Below are 22,173 nucleotides of genomic sequence, written 5' to 3' on the forward strand. Positions count from 1 at the left end.
GACTGATAATATGTATCCCTAAAGGATATCTTGGTAAGTATGCTACATTATGAGACAAATCAAATCCATTAGTAGTAACATTTTAAATATATTTTATTTATTTATTTTTTGTTTTTTGGAGGGAGGTAATTAGGTTTATTTATTTTCTGATTTATTTTAATGTAGGGACTGTGGATTGAACCCAGGACCTTGTGCATGCTAAGCACGTACTCTACCACTGAACCATACCCTCCCCCAGTATTAACATTTTTGTACTATGTTTAGGAAAACAGTTTTATAATCATTGTGATACTCTGTGTGTATATTTGTTTTTAAAGGTGTTTGAAGCATTTAAGAGAATTAAACAAGTTAGGGAATCTCACATTAGCTTTGTGATTTTAATTTGAAATATTTCATTAATATTAAACATGTTATGTATTAATTCATATTATTTTTGGTTGTGAGTGAAAGAAAACCCAACACAATATTAGCTTAAACAGGGAAGTTTATTTCTTTTTTACATAAGAGTTTGGAGGCAGTTCATTCAAGACTGATAAGGCAGTTTTATTCCACAAGGTCTTCAGGAACCAAGGCTTTTTCCCAGTTTGCTGTTATTACCATACCTAGGAGGATTTTAATTTGAAAGAGGCAAACTAATTTGGTTAAGTTTCTAAACAGCGTTAGAGCATTCAAGATAATTGGCTTTATTCCATTTATTGGTTCTGTTTATTAAATTTACAAGATTTGCTTGGGTATTTAGAATGATTTTGGTAGTTTGTAAGGCTACCCTGTCAGGCATTTATAAGGTGTGAAAGAGTATCAGATTTATTTGGTTTGTAAATATAGTTTTAAATGTTTTAGGCAACTTAAATTACCTAGCTTTATAATTAGAGATAATCATTTAGGGGAATTTAATCTATAATGCGCTAACTGAACACAAATAAAAGGAAGTAATTATTTTTATTTTTGTACTAAAATTATAAATTGTATACAAAATAACAAGATTTGTAAGAGCAATTTGAAAAGATAAATTTTAGTTAACTACTAAATACAAGTAACTGTAGATAGTCATTTTGCATAATGAAGTCTTCTATAAGTTGGCATTCCAGGAAGTAAACATATGAGAAGATAAGATACTATGCACCTGGAGTTGAGACTGCTAAAGTTATTTTTTAAATAAAGTTATGTTGTCAAGTGGGAGTAAACAATCCCTTTAATATTTGCATATCTTTTGTGAGACTTTGGCAAGTTTACCTCTTTGCTGTTAGAAGATTCAAATTAAAGATTCACTTTTTCAGTGATAGTGTTGTCAAAAATATTAGCTTTTGTATACAGAAGACGTCTTTAAGACGAACTAGCTGACATTGTTGTCAGTAAGGGTAACAGCGAATGTGTGTAAAGAGAAAATCTACCTAAACTTTTTATGGGAATGGCTTTCATGGAAGAATGCTGTCTTCACATTTAATATCCATTGACTAGTTCTTTGAAGACTAGATATCATAAAAATGCCAATGCTTAAAAACTTTTGAAATCTGATGCTATTCCAGATTTTTTTGATATTTGTTTAAAAACTATTTTTTTTCTCAAATTTTAACTTAGCTTTTTTAGCATGAGTGACAGTTTTGAGAAAGGGGCTATCTTAGGTATTGTTCGGTAATACACATTTAAAGTTTTCTTTCTTTTTAGGTAAATGATGGCATTTTTCCTTGTCAGTAATAATATTTTCAGTGTCTGTGCCCTGTTTTAAAAGACACCAATATATAAAAAAAGAAACTTTATAAAACTCTCAAGTTTGTGGGGTGCTTCTTTGAATAATGAAGACGTTTTCCTTTGTACCAAGGACCCCTGCAACTAGGGAATTCTATGCTTTCCTTTGTAAGACTTGTTTTGGTTGCAAGTTTACGTTTGTCTGATAATGTGATTAGTTTCTGTCTGTCCCATAGACTTTATGTTTCATGAGGGAAGATACTGTGTCTGTTTTTTTTTCCCCCCACTGTATTCCTAGTTCCAAACCTCTGCTTGGTATATAGTTGGCACTCAGTAATATGTTGAATGAGAGAGTGAATGGAAAGAAATCTCTTAAGTGGTGAGTGTTCATTGATTCCCTAAAATAAAACTCAACTTTACAGAGATGTAATTTATATTTAGTTTTTCTTAGGGTTGCAGCTATTACGTAAGTTAATTGCCTATAATTTTAAATGGCAGAGAATGGAACTTTTAAATCAGTTATTATTCTAGGAATGCTTTAATTGTAGCCTGTAACCAAAATAAAAAGCTGTCTAACATTGCAGTTTTATTACCCTTCCGGGCAGTCTTCAGTTTACTCTGGGGTCACAGACCTCATTGACTCTGGTTCCTATTAATTCTTTTCTCTGGTTTGTTATTTATATGCTCTGATATATGGGCCATTTGTAGAAGTCCCCAGATCTCTAATATAACTAAATGGGTAATGTAGTAAGGCTTTTATTGGCTATACAAAATGTTTATGGAAAGGAGTTGGCCCCTGAGTATTTGTAAATGTATTATCTTTTATTTAACGATTTTTATGTTTTTATTGTTAATTTATGTTTATTTGCATTCCATAGCTATATCTTTATTACAGCTTTTTTTTTTTTTACAACATTAGGTCAATTTTTTTTGAGTATTTGTCTTGAAATAGTTTTTTATTTTTGTGGTTCGTATCTTTTTCTTTCCTCTTAAAACAAATTGAGATGAATTTAATTCTTTTAACTACACTGGTGTGAAGACTGCACTGAAGCCAGAATTTTCTCTTTGGCTGTATATCTATTTGTTTTCTCTATTGTGTTCTATATTTTTAAAGTTATTTTTTATGCTGGCAGCCATAATTTTATCTGATTTTTTTGTTTAGACTTTTTTGTTGCTTCGCAACATAAACATTAATAGGCATTTTAATTACTACTAGAAGTGCAGTTTTTACTAAGCTCTTGTCACATGGCTTTGGTAACTTTTTCTTGTCCCAGTATGTCACTCCTGTTTTGCTGATTTGCTGTTAAATGGTCTTATTTTGCATTGTGGGCATTTATTGATGGTATGTTTCAGATTCCAGCTCTTGAATCCCTTGTACTTGCAGCTCACTATTGCTGCTTAAAAATGAATTTGAGCTTTTTAGAAGTCAGGTAGGCTAATAGAAGAAAACCTGTCTTATATGCCATATAAACTTGATAAGAAGTCTGAAATATCACCATATAAACAGAAAGATAGGGATTATAGAAATTCAGTTAAAAGATATATCAAAATAACCAAACGTAGTCAATTGCAATTTTACCTCTAGGAACCCGAGCTAAGACCTTTTCATTGACTTAAAAGATGATTCACATTAACTACAGAATAACTTAGTGTATCTGAGTCTGTTAAATCATTTCAGGGAACTTGTCTGGGCATCATCAAGCAATAGAAGGAAAATCTGCTCCTATATTAGCTAACCTTCCAACTGTGTGTTATCTTCTAATCTCATATGTGTTGGCATGACCTTAAGCCTTCTGCTTCTTTGGAGATGTGTGTGGAGAGAAAATGGGACATAGGATGAAACAGGCCTAGACTCAAATTCTTACTGCTTTTACTGCTAGCTGTTTAATTTTGGGCAGTTTAGTTTTCTTTTTTAACTGCTTTATATGAAGTATGACATGTAAATACTTCATGTCATACATATGAAGACAACTTTCCAAGGCCACACCTAAAAGTGCCTGTTTTCTTATAATAAATAGTATTTTACTGTACTAAAAACACCTGTGTGACCAAATATAGGGTGTGCAAGTTTCCTTTAATATCTGTTTACTTTTGACTGTTTAGCTATTTACAGAATTGTTTTGGCCATTTTGTAAACATGCAGTTTTGAGCACTGTATAAGCAAGGGGAATATGGTGTTTAGTTGGGAGGCAGGATAGAGGCATGAAAAAGAGAAATAATCATACAGGGTAACATTTGTTAAGTGTCAGATGCTGGAGGACAGAAGAGGGAATGATTATGGCGAGCTGGTTTGGAGGCCACCATGGAAGAAAGGGATTAGGCTAATCAGAGAGGAAGCTGTGGATAGCCTTCCACTTTCCTCAACTGTAAAATGGAAATAGTACTTGCCTCACTGGATTGTTGTCAGGATTCAATGAAATAACAGTATCTGTGTCTATGCACTGTTATATGACATATAACATAACTGCTATTTTTGTTACTCTTCTAGACTGAATATAAGTGGATCCTTCTGTCATCTTAAAAATTTTTCCTTCACAGATGCCTGACTACTCCTTTAACTTGGAGATAACACATTGTTTTCATCTTAAATACCAACTGGTTATATGGAATATAGTGTTAAAAAAATTCTGATCCATACCTGGTTTGAGCAGGAAAGAATGTGATCAATTAGTGATCCGTTACTGATCAATCAGTGATGCCGACACAGGTGTGAAGTAGGCTGGAGGCCAGGAATGGTGGTGTATGGGTTGTTGGAGTAAGTAAAGCAAGTATCTGTCATCCTTACCTGAAGTCCTGTCACCTATTTTTTTTCCTAACCCTTCTTTTACTTCTTCCTGTTAAATTCTGTGATGTAAATTGGCAAGGTTCAGAAGTAGGATGCCAAGTTTATTCCTATGCTTCTAGTTACTCAGTAAATATTTTCAAAATGATTAACTGAATGAAAAAAATCTTAGCTTCAGATTAGATAAGAATTTGAGATAATCACCCTTGCTCCAAAATATCCCTTATACATTATTCCATTTATATTCTAGGGAGCAGCTTCCATTTAAAAAATACATATCCCCTACAAAGCTCAAGTTCTTGGGGTAGTTTACTCGTATCAGTTCCTTTACCTAATAGAAACCACTCATATGAGAAAATGAGGGTTTTGGTTGGGAAAGGGATGGGTTGGAAAAGAAAGGGACAGTTTTTTAATTGGGAAAAAGGTTAGATTTTAAGAAAGATGTGCCTGAATGGCTTTCAGTTCTGAGATGAGTGGGTTCCTGGGATGGGATAGTCGAGTTCCAAGGTGGTACAAAATGGAAAGTATGTCGAAGGTAAACAAAATCTTAATATAAAGAGTGATAGGTATAAAATTATAAAAACGTTGAAGAATCTTCTTTATAGTTTTACTTTCTGCTCCCTTCTCTACTAGTCTAGATCTCCCTCCTTTCCACCTCTTATTTGCTGTATTATTTTATTGCCTTTTGGCTGTCCAGATTGGCACTTGAATTTTAACTCATTCCGTTCTCATCTCTACTTACCTTCTCTCTAAATCTTTCTTTTCTTCTAGGTAAACAAGTAGTGTATTCTAAACCTTTCCTGGGTACTGTCAATTGGTGGAGCTGCTTTATGTCACTCAGCCATTTGAAATTCTCTTGAAAGAACAATAGTAGATGCAACTCCCTTTCTGCATCTGATTTCTCACAAGAAAAGATCTTGGTTTCAGAGAGAAAGGAAGGAATAGGAAAGTGATTGGTAAAGAAGTGAAACTGTAGAGTTTGCACTGGATGTCCTTTCTTACTTTCTGAAGGTTCTTGTACCTTTGGGTGTCTTCTCATCAATATGTGGTTAAAAGTTTGTTTTTATAAAACTGTTTATTTACTTGGTTCTGTGTTCAAGTATTTCTTAAAACTCATGAAATGAGGTTGTATATTCTTGGCTGCACTCTGTACTCATTTTAAAAAAATGGATATAATGTCTTTAGTTATATGATTTCAAGTTATAATTTTTTTTAGACATAAATTCCTGAACTTTGGTATTCAACTGTATTTAAAATGCTTCCTTTCTTCTTGGAGCTGGGGAACACAGTAGAAGGTGCAGAGACTTTTCAGGCTTATTGCCAATACGAGGTAAATGGCAATGTCTGCTATTTAGCTGATTCATGAACAGTGGGATTGCTACAGAAAGGAGACCTGATTCTAGATCATAGTTATCATTGGGACATTTAATGGTGTCAACTTTAATGGAGAGGTTTAAAACAGCCTTTCTTATGCCTGTTTCCTTTTTACCTAGCTTTTCATTTTGACATGGTCACCGTGTCTATTCTAGCTTGACAATTAATTTATAATATAAAAGTAGTCTGTAAATTTGTTTGAAATCCACTGGTGACATATAATCTGTTAAATAAATTCATACCTGTTAGAAATGATAGAACTTTGTTGTAGTAGAGCAGGAGGATGCAGCAATGTTTAATTCATTCTGTGAGTGGCATTGTGGCAACTGAAATAGTTTGACTTACAGTAAGAATCTTTTGTGCTTCAGTGCATGAACTGTTGTGAAGATTTGAGGAAATAATGATCAGTGTCATGGTAAGTTCGGCTAATGATGGTCTCTTCAAAACACTATTACTCATGACACAATGGATTCCGCAGTATCAATGTAAACTTTCAGTGGTACTTTGCTAGTTTTTCTATTAAGTTTTTGTGGAGGAATTGCTGTATACATTTTCTTTAAACTAAAATCTAGGGCAGAGAAACGGATTTGTATCTGTAATAATGAGTTGTTGTTCAGAGTCTTTCTGTATTAATTTAAAAGTATGGCTTCAGCCTATGCCAGCATTCCATTCTGATAATTTTCTTAAAGTAAAACTTTATGTCACTGATACATAGGAGAAAATAGTGAAGAATGTGCCTTTAATTTTCTCATTAAATATATATGCCATACATGTTTAGGAGTTTCATTGTACATATTTCACTGTTAAACTTTGACACATTTAACATGGTGATTAATCTGCTCACATTGCTGAGCTTTTGGTTTACAATTTATTATTCACTAAAGTACAAGAAATATTTTAAGTACACATTTTCTCTGGATTGGGATTTAACATACTGATAAAGTAAATTAAAGATTGTCCCTTTACAGTGTTAGAAATTTTGATATTCAATTTTGTGAAAAGGCTTTTGACTATCCCAGTGTCTTAGTCTGCTCAGGCTGCTATATGAAAAATACCATAGATTAAATGGCTTAAACCACAAACATTTATTTCTCTCAGTTCTTGAGGCTGAGAAGTCCAAGATCAAAGTGCTAGGAGATTTGATGTCTGGTGAGGACCTACTTCCTGGTTCACAGATGACCATCTTCTCATTGTGTCCTCTCATGGTGGAAAGGGCAAGAGTACTCTCCTGGGTCTTTTAAAAGGGCACTCATCCCATTCATGGAAGCTCTACTCTTGTGACCTAATCACCTCACAGGTCCCGCATCCTAATACCATCACATTGGGGTTAGGATGTCAACATAAGAATTTGAGGGGTGAGGGTGTCATAAACTTCCAGTCTGTAACACCTAGTTTCAATTTCTAATTCCAGTTTGAACTTTATGCCCATGTTTTAAACAGTCAAATTACTTAGACCATCTATTTCAAGTGGAAGAGTAAGTGAATAGATGATATTTATATTCTCCTATTTTATTTGGGTATAATCTTTTCCATGTTACGTTAAAAATAGGATGAGGCTGCCATTGCTACTGCACGTTTTAGCCAATATACTAAAACAAGAAGAAGAAGTAAGCGTTATTAATGGTGGAAAGGAAAAGACAAAATTTTCATGAATTCCATGTAACATGTTTGTCTACTTAGAAAATTCAAAAGATATATTCAGAAGACTATTTGAAATGTAGTGATAAAAAGGTGCAAAATATCTTCTGTAAGATATCTTGGGGGAAATAAGATCACTAAATAAAACTCAGCAGCTTTCCACTTCTGGTTCTGGCAGTGTGGTAGACAATGTTCAGAAAAACATTTTCTGTAACAGCAAACCTTAAAATATTACATGAAATATTAACAAAAATTACTTTTCAGTGCATGACCGAGGTAGTGGGAAAGGAAGGGAATTTCTCAGAACTTAAAAATAATAAGAAAGTGCGAGGTAATCAGTATAGATATGCATTGGAATTGATGTTTACAAAGGTATTACCTGCTGATCCTTGGTGGCTTAAGGCCTATATTTTATAGGTCTGTGTATGGAGAAATAGAGACAAAGTCTGACATCTAAGGAGGGAGGAAGTTTCAATGGAGAATCATCATGTAAAAGCTGGGATGCCTGGATGACATCCTTAATAAATGATCAGTGAAATAACCCTTCCTTACATTGGTAGTTATTGGGATATGTGCTGGGCTTGTCCTCGTCTCTGAGTAGAATGCAAAAAAAAAAAAAAGGCAGATAAAGCAAAAGATTATACAGTGGAATCTTTTATTATACTTTTATTATTTATTATTACTTTATTATAAAGTGGAAATCGATTAACTAGAATGTAGATGAAAAGAAAATACCCAGAGGTAGTACATAGGGAAGAAGATTATGGAGAAAAAATGAGAGTTTGAGGGACTTGGAGGATAGCATGAAAAGGTCCAACATAGGTCTAATCAGAGTTGTAGAAGAGATAATGGAGAAACTGTGACAAAGGCAATAAATATTTTAAAGAGATAATGGGTGTGGGGAAGGTATGGCTCAGTGGTAGAGCATGTGCTTAGCATGAAGTCTTGGGTTCAGTCCCCGGTACCAAATAGAAATAGTGGTTGAGAATTTTCCAAGACAGAATTAAAATTTAGGACAACAGTAGCATATGAATTGGCCTGAGAGGGAGAATGATTGGATTTTAAGCATTCCAAGGGAAAAAAGGTAGAGGTATTGATAGACTTTACACTTTAAATGTTTGTTTAAATTCCTGGGTAATCATTATAAAAATAGAAATGGACTGAATGATTTCTATTTTAAAAGAGGGGAAAATGTAATGAGGGAAAGAATCGCAATAAAAAAAAAGGCTACTGAAAAAATTTAGGCAAAGAGAAAGTACAGGACAGAACAGTAGCTATGAATCCAAATGTATCAGCAGTATGAATATTAATATTATATATAGTTAAAAGAATAATATGGTAAAAAAAATAAAACAAAAAGCAAAATCTAGATACATTAAAGCTATTTACAAGCAAAGTACCTAAAACATAAAAATATGCATGGATTAAAAGTTAAAGAATCAGAAAAGATAAATCAGGCAAAATGAAAGTGGGTGTAATGTTGATAGACAAAATAGACTTCATAAAGAGTTTTAAAGCAAACGTATTACTGAAAGTAAAGAATTACTGCCTGTAAATAAGCTTGATATAATAACTATATATAGACTATTCTTTTGAAGCATACCTGGAATATTTGTAAAAATTGACCATGTGCTAGCGTATGAAGCAGATTTTAATGAATTTCAAAGATTAGTATCATTCAGACCACATTCTCTCATTACTGCACAATTAATTTAGAAGTTTATAACAAATGGTAACTAAAAACATCTTCACATTTGGAAATTAAAAGCAATTTCTAAAGAGCTCATAGTTGAAAGAAAAAATAATGACAGAAAACTTGTGGGATAAAGCTAAAATAATATTTAGAGATAAATGAATAGTCTTAAATGTTTATATTTTAAAAGAAGAAAAGGCTGAAAATAAGTAAGATGACTATTTAATTTAAGAAGTTAGAATAATGCAATAAACCCAAAAAAAGGAGAAGGAAAAAAGTGATTAAGAGTAGAAATTAATGATCTTGAAACAAACAGTAGAGAGGACCAACAGAACCAAAAACAAACAAACAAACAAACAAAACCCCTAATAAATTAGATAAATGCCTGTCAAGGTAGACTTTCAAAAAAGAGGAGAGAAGATGTATAAATATATTGGAAATAAAAAAGGGACTTGACAGATGCAATCATTGGTTTTAAATATGAGAAAATATTTGGACAACTCTTTGCCTATACATTTGAACATCTTCTTGAATTGGCAATTCCTGGAAAAATATGTATCACTGAAACAGGTTCAGGAAGAAATAGGAAATCTAGATTATTCCATACTTATTAAAAACATGGTATCAATTGTTAAAAATTTTATTACCATGAAAACAGCAAGTCGACACTCAAGAAACTAGTATGAATTACACAAACTCATTCATGGAATAGAAAAATATATAACGCTTCCAACTTAGTATATGAGGCTAGTTAAACCTTAGAAGGCTAGAATGATAAGTAAAAATTATAGGACAGTATCTCAAATTATTTTATGTAAAAAATCTTAAGCAAATATTAGCAAACCAAATTCAACTTTGTATAAAACAACTATATTGTGATTAAATTGGGTTTAATCCAAAGAAGCAAGTTCGGTTCAAAATTAGAAAAAATTATTAATGTAACTCGCCATTTTAGCAGATTAAAGGAAAAAAGTATATGATAATTTAGAAAGATACTGAAAAAGCATTCTATAAAACTCAACAGCTATTTATGATCAAAACTCTTCTTAAACTAAGACTCAGAAGGAGTTTTATTTAACCTGATACAGTGTATCTCTGACAAATGTATAGCAAGAATTATACTCACTGGTGAACTGTTAAAAACATTCCATATAAAATTAGGAATAAGAGAAGGAGATCTGGTATCACAGCTTTTATTTAACATCTTATAGGCACTCCTAACTTCAAAATAAGTCCAAACACATACTAACACACATGAATAAGGAATTGAATAAAAGAAGCAAATTGTCATTATTTGCAGAAAATATCATTATTTACATAGAGAATTAAAAAAATAGAAAAATTATTAAAATGAATAAAGGAATTTAGCAGGGTAGCTAGATATGAGATTAATGTACGAGAAAATTAAATTTGTGTATATTAGCAATAGTTAGAAAATGCAATTCCAAAAAAGATACAAATAGCTTCAGAAATATAGGGCACTTGGGAACAAATCTAACAAAAAATGTACAAATCTCATGTGGAAAAAAGTTCCAAAATTTTATTGAAAGATTTAAAAGATGTCAGTAAATGGAGAAACAAATATGAAGACTGAATTTAATAAAAATGTCAATTCTTCCAATACTCGTGAAAATTCAGTCAAAATTCCACTTGTCGAAAGTGATGACCAAGTTGAAGTTACAGTTTATAAAGATGAGCAGAGGGCCTATGAATAAGACACATGTGAAGAGAGAACAGGTAGGGGACCTGCTCTGCCAGGTAGGAGGACTTATAAAGCTGCAGTACACACATTGTTTGGTATTGGTTTAAGGATACACAGATAAACTACTAGAATTGAATAGAGAGTTCAGAAACAGACTTATACGTATATGAAAACTTGATTTATGACAGGGCTAGCGTTGCAGATTATTTATAGTGGGACAGTATTTTATCTGCATGGAAATAAAAAGAAAAATGGATCTTCACACCACACACTGAAATTAATTTCAGGTGGTTTAAGGACTTAAATGTGAAATGCAAAACTATAAAAGTTTGGAAGGCAATATAAGTAGACTATCTCCATGACAGTGTATAAGTAAAAGTGTTCTTAAACAAAACCCAAGAAGGAAAAAATTGATTAATTTGATTACATAAAAAATAAGAACATCTGTTATTCACAAGGCACTATCAAGAATCCTGCAGAGCCTTGTTCAAGATGATAAACTCAAATGCCTGGTGCATTTGATTAAAATATTTGCTGTTTACACAATTGGAAAATAGGAACAATTGCTAATAAATACCTAGAAAATGAAGGAAACACATACATGCCCTACAAAGATCTTCTTAGCATGAATTCAGGAAACAAGGGAAAAATAATCATATTGTGTGCTTTATTGCTCAGCTATTAATAAAATTTACATGATTATCTAATAAAAATGTGATATAATTGCATTGGAAGGATGAGAGCATAGGAAGTGTAACTGTGTTTGTAAAAAAAAGCTAAATACTTTGATGTGTCATGAAGTAACTAAAAACTGTCAAAAGATTAGCTAATCATGTTATATCAACATTAATTTCCTGGTTGTGATAACTGTACTATTGTTATATAAAATATTAACATTAGGGTAAGCTAGGTGATGGGGCTATGAGAACTGTATGCTCTGTTTGCAACTTCGCATAAGCCTAAAATTAATTCAACATGTGAAATTAAAACAGTCGGTTTTATTGGCTTCATGGAGTAAGAAATGGGAGAGGATTGGCGGATTATTGACATTTAGTAATAATTTTATACTACAACTTGATTCTTTAATCAGTATGCATATGTTACTGAAGAAAATAGAAAGTAGAAAATAGTGCAAAGCACAAAGGAGGAAAGTTATTACTCTGAAAATTTAACTTTGATGCTTTGGAAAGAATTGACAAAGTTACTTGGAAAAGAATATTGCCATCAAATTAGCTGTGGGGAAGATTGAGCTTGTTAGTTTAGTCAAAGTTAAAGAAGGAAGCCATTAAAAAGATATACATACATATATATATATATATATATATACACTTAAATATTTTATTTTAGCTTGGAACATAAAAATGCATACTTATTCAATAATATTTTAATGAATAAAATTTTAATGAAGGGACATAGCTTTTTTTTTGGCGGGGGAGAAGGGATCCAATTAATAGAATTCAGCAGTAGATTTCTTTTATAAACCATGCCTGTATATTTTATCCACAATTTTCAATTTCAGTCTCTTTAAAGAGGAGAAAGAACCTAAAGAACATATGATAAAATCTTAATATGTAATCCTGCTAGATTTTTATGTTTTTTGTCCTAAACTTTTAGCTCAATTCTGGTCTAAATTGCTTAAGGTAAGAGGGATTCTAGTGTACTTTGTTAGGGTAAAGAAGTAGTGTATGGTAGCAAGAATGTTTGATAAAAGAAACTGTATTTTGTAGTAACCTTTTGCTATGTGAAGTGTAGTTTGTTTGTTTTGTATTGAGCATAAGCAGTACATGTTTTCCTTTTGAGATTAATACAATTTCTTGTCTCAGATTACAAAGTAGAGGGTTTTTTTTAATGTGGTACAATACCCATGACATAAAATTTACCATCTTAATCATTTTTAAGTATATAGTTCAGTGGTATAAAATACATTCATAATGTGCAGCCGTCACCACTGTCCATCTCCATAGTCCTTTTCTCTTATAAAATGGATACTCTAACCATTAAATAACAACTCCTCATTGGCTCTTCCCCCTGCCTTTGGCAATCACCATTCTACTTTCTGTCTCCAGGATTTTGACTACTTCAGTATTTCATATAAGAGGAAGCACAGAGTATTTCTTTTTTCATGAGTGACTTATTTTCCTTAGCATAGTATTCTCATGGTTCCATGTTGTAGTATATGTCAGAATTTTCTTCCTTTTTAAGGCTGAATAATATTCTATTGGATGCCTGAATCACATTTAGCTTATGCATTTATTTGTTAATGGACACTTGGGTTGCTTCCACATTTTAGTTATTGTGAATAATGCTGCAGTGAACACGAGTGTACAAGTATCTCTTCAAGACACTGAGACCCTGCTTTCAATTCTTTTTGGGTATATACCAAAAAGTGGAATTGCTGGTTTGTATGGTAATTCTATTTTTAATTTTTTGAAGAACCACCATATTATTTTCCATAGCATTTCCATTTTACATTCCCACGAGCAGTGCACAAGGGTTCCAGTTTGTATTCTCACCAACTGTTTGTTTGTTTCTCTCTTTCTTTCTTCCTTTTCTTTCCTTTTTTGATTGCTGCCATCCTAATAGGTATGAGGTGGTATCTCATAGTAATTTTAGGTTTGTTTGTTTGTTTGTTTATTTATATTTAATGGAAGCACTAGGGATTGAACCCAGGACCTTGTGCATGCTACGCATACACTCTACCACTCAGCTATACCCTCCTCCACCTCATAGTAATTTTGATTCACATTTACCTAGTGATCAGTGATGTAGAACATTTTTTCATGTGCTTATTGGCCATTCTCCATTCCTTGGAGAGATGTCTGTTCACTTTCTTTGCCATGGTTTGAATTTTGTTGTTGTGGTTGTTGTTGAGTTTTAAGAGTTCTCTACATATTCTGGGTTTTAATCTTTGTAAGATACATAATTTACAAATATTTTCTCCCTCTGTGGGTTGCCTATTTACTCTGTTGATACGAACTGTCTTTTGATACACAGCATTAAAAAATTTTCATGGACTCCAATTTGTCTGTTGTTTCTTTTACTGCCTGTGTCTTTGGTGTCCTATCCAAGAAATCCTTACCAAATTCAATACCATGAAGATCTTGCTCTATACTTTCTCCTAAGGGTTTTATAGTTTTAGCTCGTATGTTTAGGCCTTTGATCCATGTGAACTAATTTTTGTCTGTAATGTTAGATAAGTGTCCAGCTTCATTCTTTTGCAAGTAGATATCCAGTTTTTCCAGTATTTCCCCATCCAATGATCTTGGCCTCTCTGTGAAAAATCATTTAATTATTTATTTGAGGGTTTATTTCTGGGCCTTCTACTCTATTCCATTGGTCTATATGTCTGCCCTTATGCCAATACCATACTGTTTGATTGCTGTAGCTTTGTAGTAAGCTTTGAAATAAGGAAGTATGAGTCCTCAAGCTGTGTCCTTTTTCAAGACTGATTTACATATTTGGAATCCCTTCAGATTCCATGTGAATTTTAGGTTGGATTTTTGCAAAAAGTGTTATCAGCATTTTGATAGGGATTGCATTGAATCTGTAGATTGCTTTGGGTGGTATTGACATCTTAACAATATTAAGTTTTCTAGTTAATGAACATAGGATGTATTTTTATTTATTTATGTCTTCCTTAATTTTTTCAGCATTGTTTTGTAGTTTTCACTGTACAAGTTAAGTTCATTTCGAAGTATTTGTTTCTTTCTGATGCTGTTTATAAATGGAATTTTCATAATTTCCCTTTCTCATTATTCATTGTTAGTGTATAAAAATACAACTGATTTTTGCATTTTGACTTTGATCTTGCTATTCTACCTAATTTGTTTAGTAGCTCTAATAGTTTTTTTTTTTTTTTTGGTGGAATCTTCAGGGTTTTCTGTATATAAGATTATAACATCTGTGAAAAAAGAAAGCTTTACTTTTCCCTTTACAATTCAGGTGCTGTTTTCTTTTTATTGCTTCATTGCTCTGGCTATAACTTTAAGTAATATGTTGAATAGAAGTGGCAAAAGTGGGCATCCTTGTCTTATCCCTAATCCTAAAGCAAAATGTTCAGTCTTTTACCATTGAATATGATGCTTGTTCTAGGTTTTTCATACTTGGCATTCGTTATGTTAAGATACAAAATAGAGCTTTGCTACTTTTTGGATTTTTATATTTTTCAAATTTTTTAAGTACAGTATGAGCAGCTTATTTATATTTTTAATTTGATACTGATAAGAAAACAAATCAGTATGTTTATGTATAATGACTTACTATTCTAAAAGATGTTTTTTTCTTATTTCAGACAACTTAATGCGGCCTCTTTTGAATTATGGCATTGCTTGGTGAGCATAGCTTTTTTACTTTATGTTACTTTTCAGAATAAAATTGATTAACTTATGTAAGTTAGTTGTGTTTTTGGTTTACTGTTGCAGTATGTCCATGGGCTTTCTAGTTGAAGAGACTGCACCGGTTGTTTGGAGAGGCCTGATGGTAATGTCAGCCATTGAGAAACTGTTGAGGCAGGTAAGAAAATTGCATTAAGTATCAATTTATTATTGGCACACTGTTGTTAGTATTTGCTGATTGGAGAGTCATTAAATTTGCAGTCAGGTTTGAGATGTTTTGCAAAAGAATCCAGTTGATAGGCTGAATTTATAATAGGTAATGTGGTGCCAAGACCAGATTTCACTGTCACATGATTTAATCTTTCCCATTCCTTAAAATCCTAAAATCTAATGTCTTATTTTATATTGGTCTGTTTCTGTTTTGAACCTGCAGTAAGACAAGGAAATCTGTTTTATAAGTAATCTGCCTTATTTAGATCTGTGGTTAATCTCATTGTGACCAATATTGAGTTATACGGGGGGTATAGAAATACCTCAGATGTAGAAAAATGTTTTAAAACTATAGAGCTGATGATTTCAAATTGCTTCAGAACAAAATGAAATTTTATTTTACCCTGAGTACATATGGCCATATATTTGCATACATAATATCTGTCCAATCAACTTTAATTTATCCTCAAGGAAGAGAACAGTTGATTGGATAATCTAAAAATATCAGATGGGCTATATGTTATTTATAGGAATAAATTTTATTTTTTTCTTAGTAGCTGTAAATTAATAGTTAATTATGTTATAGGTAAATGTTACAAGTACTTTAGATTTTCTCTTCTGACTTAACAGCAATTATCCCTTATTTATTCATGTTTTACTTTGGGTCAGGCACCATTCTATAGGTTGACAGTTCTAATAATAGCTGTTCCTATATCCATTTCCAGTTGTGAAAGTAAGTAGATGAAACATGTCTTAAACTCTGGAACTCTTCTCTTTTCATTGTAACATCTTCTTTTTTTTTTTTCTGTTGTTTGAGCTCTGATAAATGTGCTCTTTGATCTTTGATCCCAGAATCCCCCTGTTTTCCTAGCATATTTAAATCTCTTGGCTGCATTTCTTCCTCTTTTACACTTAGATGCCATAGTTGGTTATTTCAGTTATACTCCCACCCAACACCCGATCCATACCAATTCCTTTGTGTGCTTGACCTTATTTGTGTGGATTAACCCAGTCTCTTTTAAGTTTTTTTTAAAGGAAATTCTAAAACAATTTTTATTCAGTTTGTAATTAAAGTTAGAGTCAATGGAAATTTGGAAACACCAAAAAGAGAATTCTGATTTTAGAATTAATATTTCCCAGCTACATTATTAGTGTTGTAATTCTCAACAGAAAATGATTCAGAATTCCTCCTAAGGCTTTATTGATGGCTACAAGAAGATGGAAGTATTTCTGCTTTCCACAGTGATCAGAGATCCAAGTCAGTGAGAAGAGACACAGAAGTCCAGGCCAAGGATTGGTGTTCCCAGTGCAGGGATGAAGGATCCCCATAGCCCATTCCCAGCAAGGGGTGTGTACATTCTCTCTTTTCTGTCCTTTTTAAATCTCAGAACCCCCCCCCTTTTTTTCTCATTTTATTTATTTTTTAGTTTTTATTTTTTAACATTTTTTTATTGAGTTATAGTCATTTTACAATGTTGTGTCAAATTCCAGTGAGGAGCACAATTTTTCAGTTATACATGAACATACATACATTCATTGTCACATTCTCTTTCGCTGTGAGCCACCACAAGATCCTGTATGTATTTCCCTGTGCTACACAGTACAATCTTCAGAAACCCTTTTAAATCTCAGATTCCAATAGGTGACAAAAGCATCTCTGCAAATGAACCCCTGAGGGTGGAAGAGAGAGAGCAAACGTGTACCTGCTCTCAGGAGAGAGGCAAAGGGAGTTTCCCACAGAATAAGTGGGATTAAACCTGACGGTGTAAATAATTAGGCTGCAAAACGATTGCACCTGAAGCTCACACTTAGATTTAGTGCTTGCTTTTACAAGAACGCTTTTTGAGACTAGAGGTGAGAGGATCAAAAGTCTGAAGGAAGCTGAGTATATTATTATTTTATTTTGTGGGTTGTTGGGGAAGGGAGGAGAGGGCAGAATCCCAAATCCCTATTCTCAGTGTCCCACCATAACCCAGCCTCTTTTATCTACTGCTGAATACTGCTGGAGAATGTAGAATAACTGTGTTAATTGCTGGCCTTATACATTTTTGATTTCTGAGTTTAGCCACGCTCTCAACATTTCAGTCATCTGATTTTATTCATCGTTCTTCTCAAAATTTATAAAATGCTCAGCTTAAAAAATATTTAGAGAACTTGGTTGTCTGGCAGAGGACTTGCAGATATTTAGAGATTTGGCTCTCTGATACATAAATCGTATAAAAGTCACAGTTTATTCTGATAAGTGCTGAAGATACATTTTTAGCAAACATACTATCAGAATGCTTATCAGGGGTGAGAAAATGGATCCGTAACTTATTTTATTGGGATGCTTAGAGGATACCTAGAGCATCCTTTAGGATATTAGGATATTGGACTGCATGCCTTACAGTCTCTTGTAAAGTCACTGTATCATTTGTGCATTTTAGTAGGAGCTCAAAGCTGATATTTTCAGATCATACTGCGACCAGTGCTAATCATCTGAGCTACTAATTGAGGAGTGTTTTGTTTTTGTTTTGCTTTAGAAAGCAGACTAGCATTTGTTAAGTTTAACATCCTTTGTAAAAATTTAGTAGCTGGGTAGATGCTCTGTATAGTAGTGGATTGTGGAGGTACTAATTCATTGGCTGATTAAGAAATTTTGCGTATAACATATATATATATATATGTATATACAGACGAGTGTACAGATCGTAAGTGTACAGGTTGATGAATTATTCCAAAATAAAAATATTTAATAATCATCATTTAGGACAAGAGAAATAGATAATTAGAATACCAAATGTTCCAGAAGCTCTTCTCATGTCCCTTTCCAGTTACTATTTTATGGGGAGAAGATAAATACTTGTGGTCAGTCTGTAACCTTGAACTGGAATCTGGTTTAAAGTTTTCTTCCCTCTCCTTTATAATATTCTATTGCATTAAACTTATAAATGTAATGGAATGCACACATCTTATGTGAAATTCAGTGATTTTTGATAAACACATGTAACTATATAACCACACTCAAGACAGAACATTTCTGTCCCCTAGAAGTTTCCCTGGGCTCCCTTGTATTCAGTCCCACACTCATGAGCCATTGTTGTTGTGACTTCTATCACCATAAAAGTGTTTTGCATGTTCTTACATTTCATATAAAGGGAACCCTACAGTATGGAGCCTATCATATCTGGTTTCTTCCTCTTAGCCTAATGCTTTTAAGGTCATTCTTGTTGCATGTATCAGTAATTGATCCCTTTTTATTGCTGATTCGTATTCCTCTGCATAAATACAACCCAATATTTTTAACCTAATCTTCTATTGATGGACATGTGGGTAGTCTCCTGTTTGGGGCTGTTATGAATAAGGCTGCTATAAATTCTTGTACAAGTGTTCATAAGATTTCTAGTTGCTTCTCATCTTTGTTGACGTTTCCTGTTGTCAGTTTCTTCACTAGTGGGTGTAAAATGGTATCTTCTGATGGTTTTAATTTGTGCTTCTCTGTTGGTCTGTGATGTCGAGCCCCTTTCATGTGCATGTTAGATATTGCTGTATCTTCTTTTGTGAAGTGTATGTTCAGGTCTTTTGCTCATTTTTTTGGCTCATTTCCCCTCTTGTAATTGAGTTGTGAGAGTTTTAATATATTCTGGCTGTGAGTCCATTGTCGGATACATGTATTGGGAATATTTCTCCCAGTCTGTGACTTGCCTTTTGATGAGCTGAAGATTTAAATTTTCATGAAACCCGATTTCTGAAAAAAAATTTTTTTTAATGCTTAGTGCTTTTTGGGTCCTCTCTAGGAAATTTTTGCCTGTCTACCCCAAGGTTGCAAAGATGTTCTCATGTATTTTTATCTCAAAGCTTTATAGGTCTGGCTTGTACATCTTGAATTAATTTTTGTGTCTGAAGTAAGATAATGATCAAGGTTTATGTTTTTTCATAGTTATGGCATAATAAATATATTTGTCCTTTGTGGGTCCTGGCAGAAAGCTCCTAAAACACTGGAATTTCCTGAGTGATAGGATTATCCTTTGCATTCGTAAAGAATCCCCTTTTGAGCACACCTGCCAGTTCATGCTACTGAGGTGACTTAGGGTGGGACCCTAAGGTGACTAAGGGGGGGGCTCAGGGCTCTTGCCTTATACTTTTCATCTGGCTGTTCATCTGTATCCTTTATAATACCCTTTATAATAAACTGATAAATGTAAGTAAATATTTCACTGAGCTATGTGAGCTCCTCTAGTAAAATTATAGGCTTGCCTCAGAGATATTGCTGGTTTGGTTCCAGACCACTGCAATGAAGCGAATATCACAATAAAGCAGTCACAAGAACTTTTTTTTGTTTCCCAGTGCACATAAGAGCTATGTTTACATTATACTGTAGTCTATTAAGTGTGCAATAGCATTGTGCCTAAAAAAATATACATACCTTAATTAAAAAATACTTTATTGCTAAAAAATGTTAGCCATCATCTGAACCTTCAGCAGGCCATAATCTTTTTTCAATAGTAGCATCAAAGATCAGTGATCACAGATCACAATAACAAATAAAATAATAATGAAAAAGTTTGAAATATTGCAAGGATTACCAAAATGTGACACAGAAACACAAAGCGAGCAAATGCTCACTTGGAAAAATGGCCCTGATAGACTTGCTTGGTGCAGGGTTGCCTCTAACCTTCAATTTGTAAAAACACCTATCTGTGAAGTGCGATAAAATGAGGTATGTTTGTAATTAAACCTGAGGAGGGAGTCATGGTAACCTCTGATTTAGAGCCAGCCAATCCAGAAGCACATGTAACAACCTGGACTTGTGATTGGCATCGGAAGTAGGTGCAGTCCTTAACGTGTGGAATCTGATGCTGTCTCCAAGTAGATAGTGTCAGAATTGAGTTAATTGCTTGGTGATGTTGGAAAACATATATTATAATAGTTTATCTAATTGTTCTAGCACTGTTTGTTTGAAAGACTTCCCTTTCCCCATTGAATTGACTTGATACATTAGACAAAAATCAGCTGAGCATATGGATATGGGTCTATCTCTGAACACTGTGTTATGTTCCATTGATAGTTTAATCCTTACAGTAAAAACCATACTGTCTTGATTGTAGCTTGATTAATATCAGAAAGTGCACGTCCTCCAACTTTGTTCTTTCTTAAGATTGTTTTGACTATTCTAGGTTCTTTTACATTTCTATATAAATTTTAGATTCAACTTGTCAGTTTATGTAGAAAAGCATGTTGGTATTTTCATTGGGATAGTATTCAACTATCAGTATAGATTAGTTTTGGTTGAATTGAGATCCTGATAACATTGAGTGTTCTAATCCATGGACATGATATGTTTCTACATTTATGTAGATTTTCTTTAATTTCTTGAGTAATATGTAGTTTTCAGTGAATAGGTCTTGTAATTCATTTGTTGGATTTATCCTAAGTGTTTTATGTTCTTTGATGATATTGTAAATAGAATTATTTTTTGCATTTAATTTCAAATTGTTTACAGTTATCACATAGAATATATATTATTGATTTTTGTATATTAACCTTGTATTCATGACTTTTCCAAATTTCTGTTTTTGAATAGTTATTTAGTAGCTTTCTTGGTACCTTGTATTCACGTGGTTATGTTGTTTTTAAGTAAAAGAGCATTTCTTTCTTTCCAATCTATGCCTTTCATTTCATTTTCATGTCTTCTTATTGCACTGGCCAGTACTTCCAGTTGAACAGGAAAAGCAGACATCCTAGTCTTCATCCAGATTTGTTTTTTCCCCCTTATTTGGTGATATTTATTCTCTTTACCAAGCTGTACAGTAAAAGGGAAATAAGTTATATGTGGTGACATTAACAGTAAATATTTCATCAATTAAGAAAGATGATAACTTTATGTTTTTATTGATGTTTTCTGTCAGGTTGAGGAAGTTCTTTCCTGTTTGTTTGCTGAGAAGTTTTATCCTGCATGGGCATTGAACTCTTTTAGATGCTTCTTTTCTTCATTTATTGAAATGATCATGTGGTTTTTCTCCTTTATTCTATTAATGTGGTGATTTACATTGATTGATTTTCTGATATTAGATGAAACTTACATTCTTGAGATAAATTTTTCTTGGTCATGATTTTTAACGACAATAGATAATAGTTTAATTACTTTTAATATATTGTTGGATTCAGTTAGCCAGTATTTTATTAAGGAGTTTTAGATCAATATTTATAAAGAATATTGGTTTCTAAATTGTTTTTCCTGCAATATCTTTTATAGGTATTGTATGACAGCTATCTTGGCTTCATAAAGTAAGTTTGGAATCTCCTCTTCTGTTTTGTGAAAGAGTTTATGTAAGATTAGTAGCTTCGGTTTAAAGTTTGTATTTGATGGAATTTGCCAAAGAAACCTAGTGCTGGAGTGGTTTTTTTCCCCTCCCCATGGGTGGGGAGAACATTTCTGAGGACTAATTCTATTCACATCTTTAATTTCATCTTATTTCAGTTTTGTTGGTTTTTACAGGAATTTGTTCATTTTACCCAGTTTGTAGAATATATACATGAAGTTTGTTCATAATATTGCCTTATTACCTTTCAAGTAGGATACAGGATGTAGCAGTGTTCCCTCTGTATTTCTAATATTGGTAATTTGTTTTTTCTCTCTTTTAGTCTTTGATTTTTTTTGCTAGGGCGTTTATCAATTTTTTTGATTTTTTTTTTTCCCAAAGGATCAACTTTTGGCCTTTTAAATTTTCTCTATTTTATGTTTCTTATTTCATTGTTTTCTTCTCTTTTATTT

At 32.8% G+C, this 22,173-nt stretch overlaps 1 protein-coding gene across 4 annotated transcripts in view; it reads left to right on the forward strand.

Annotated features, from left to right (window-relative positions):
* Positions 1-22,173, forward strand: part of NUBPL (NUBP iron-sulfur cluster assembly factor, mitochondrial) — a 242,682-nt gene that overhangs the window by 123,259 nt on the left and 97,250 nt on the right. For all 4 annotated transcript variants that reach the window (XM_072962887.1, XM_072962888.1, XM_072962889.1 and 1 more), the window contains 2 exons: positions 15,167-15,206; positions 15,297-15,387. In XM_072962887.1, coding sequence (XP_072818988.1) covers positions 15,167-15,206; positions 15,297-15,387 — 131 coding nt within the window. The remainder of the gene's footprint in view (positions 1-15,166; positions 15,207-15,296; positions 15,388-22,173) is intronic.

The sequence above is a fragment of the Vicugna pacos genome, chromosome 6, assembly GCF_048564905.1.
Source record: "Vicugna pacos chromosome 6, VicPac4, whole genome shotgun sequence".
NCBI classification, from domain to species: Eukaryota; Metazoa; Chordata; class Mammalia; order Artiodactyla; family Camelidae; genus Vicugna; species Vicugna pacos.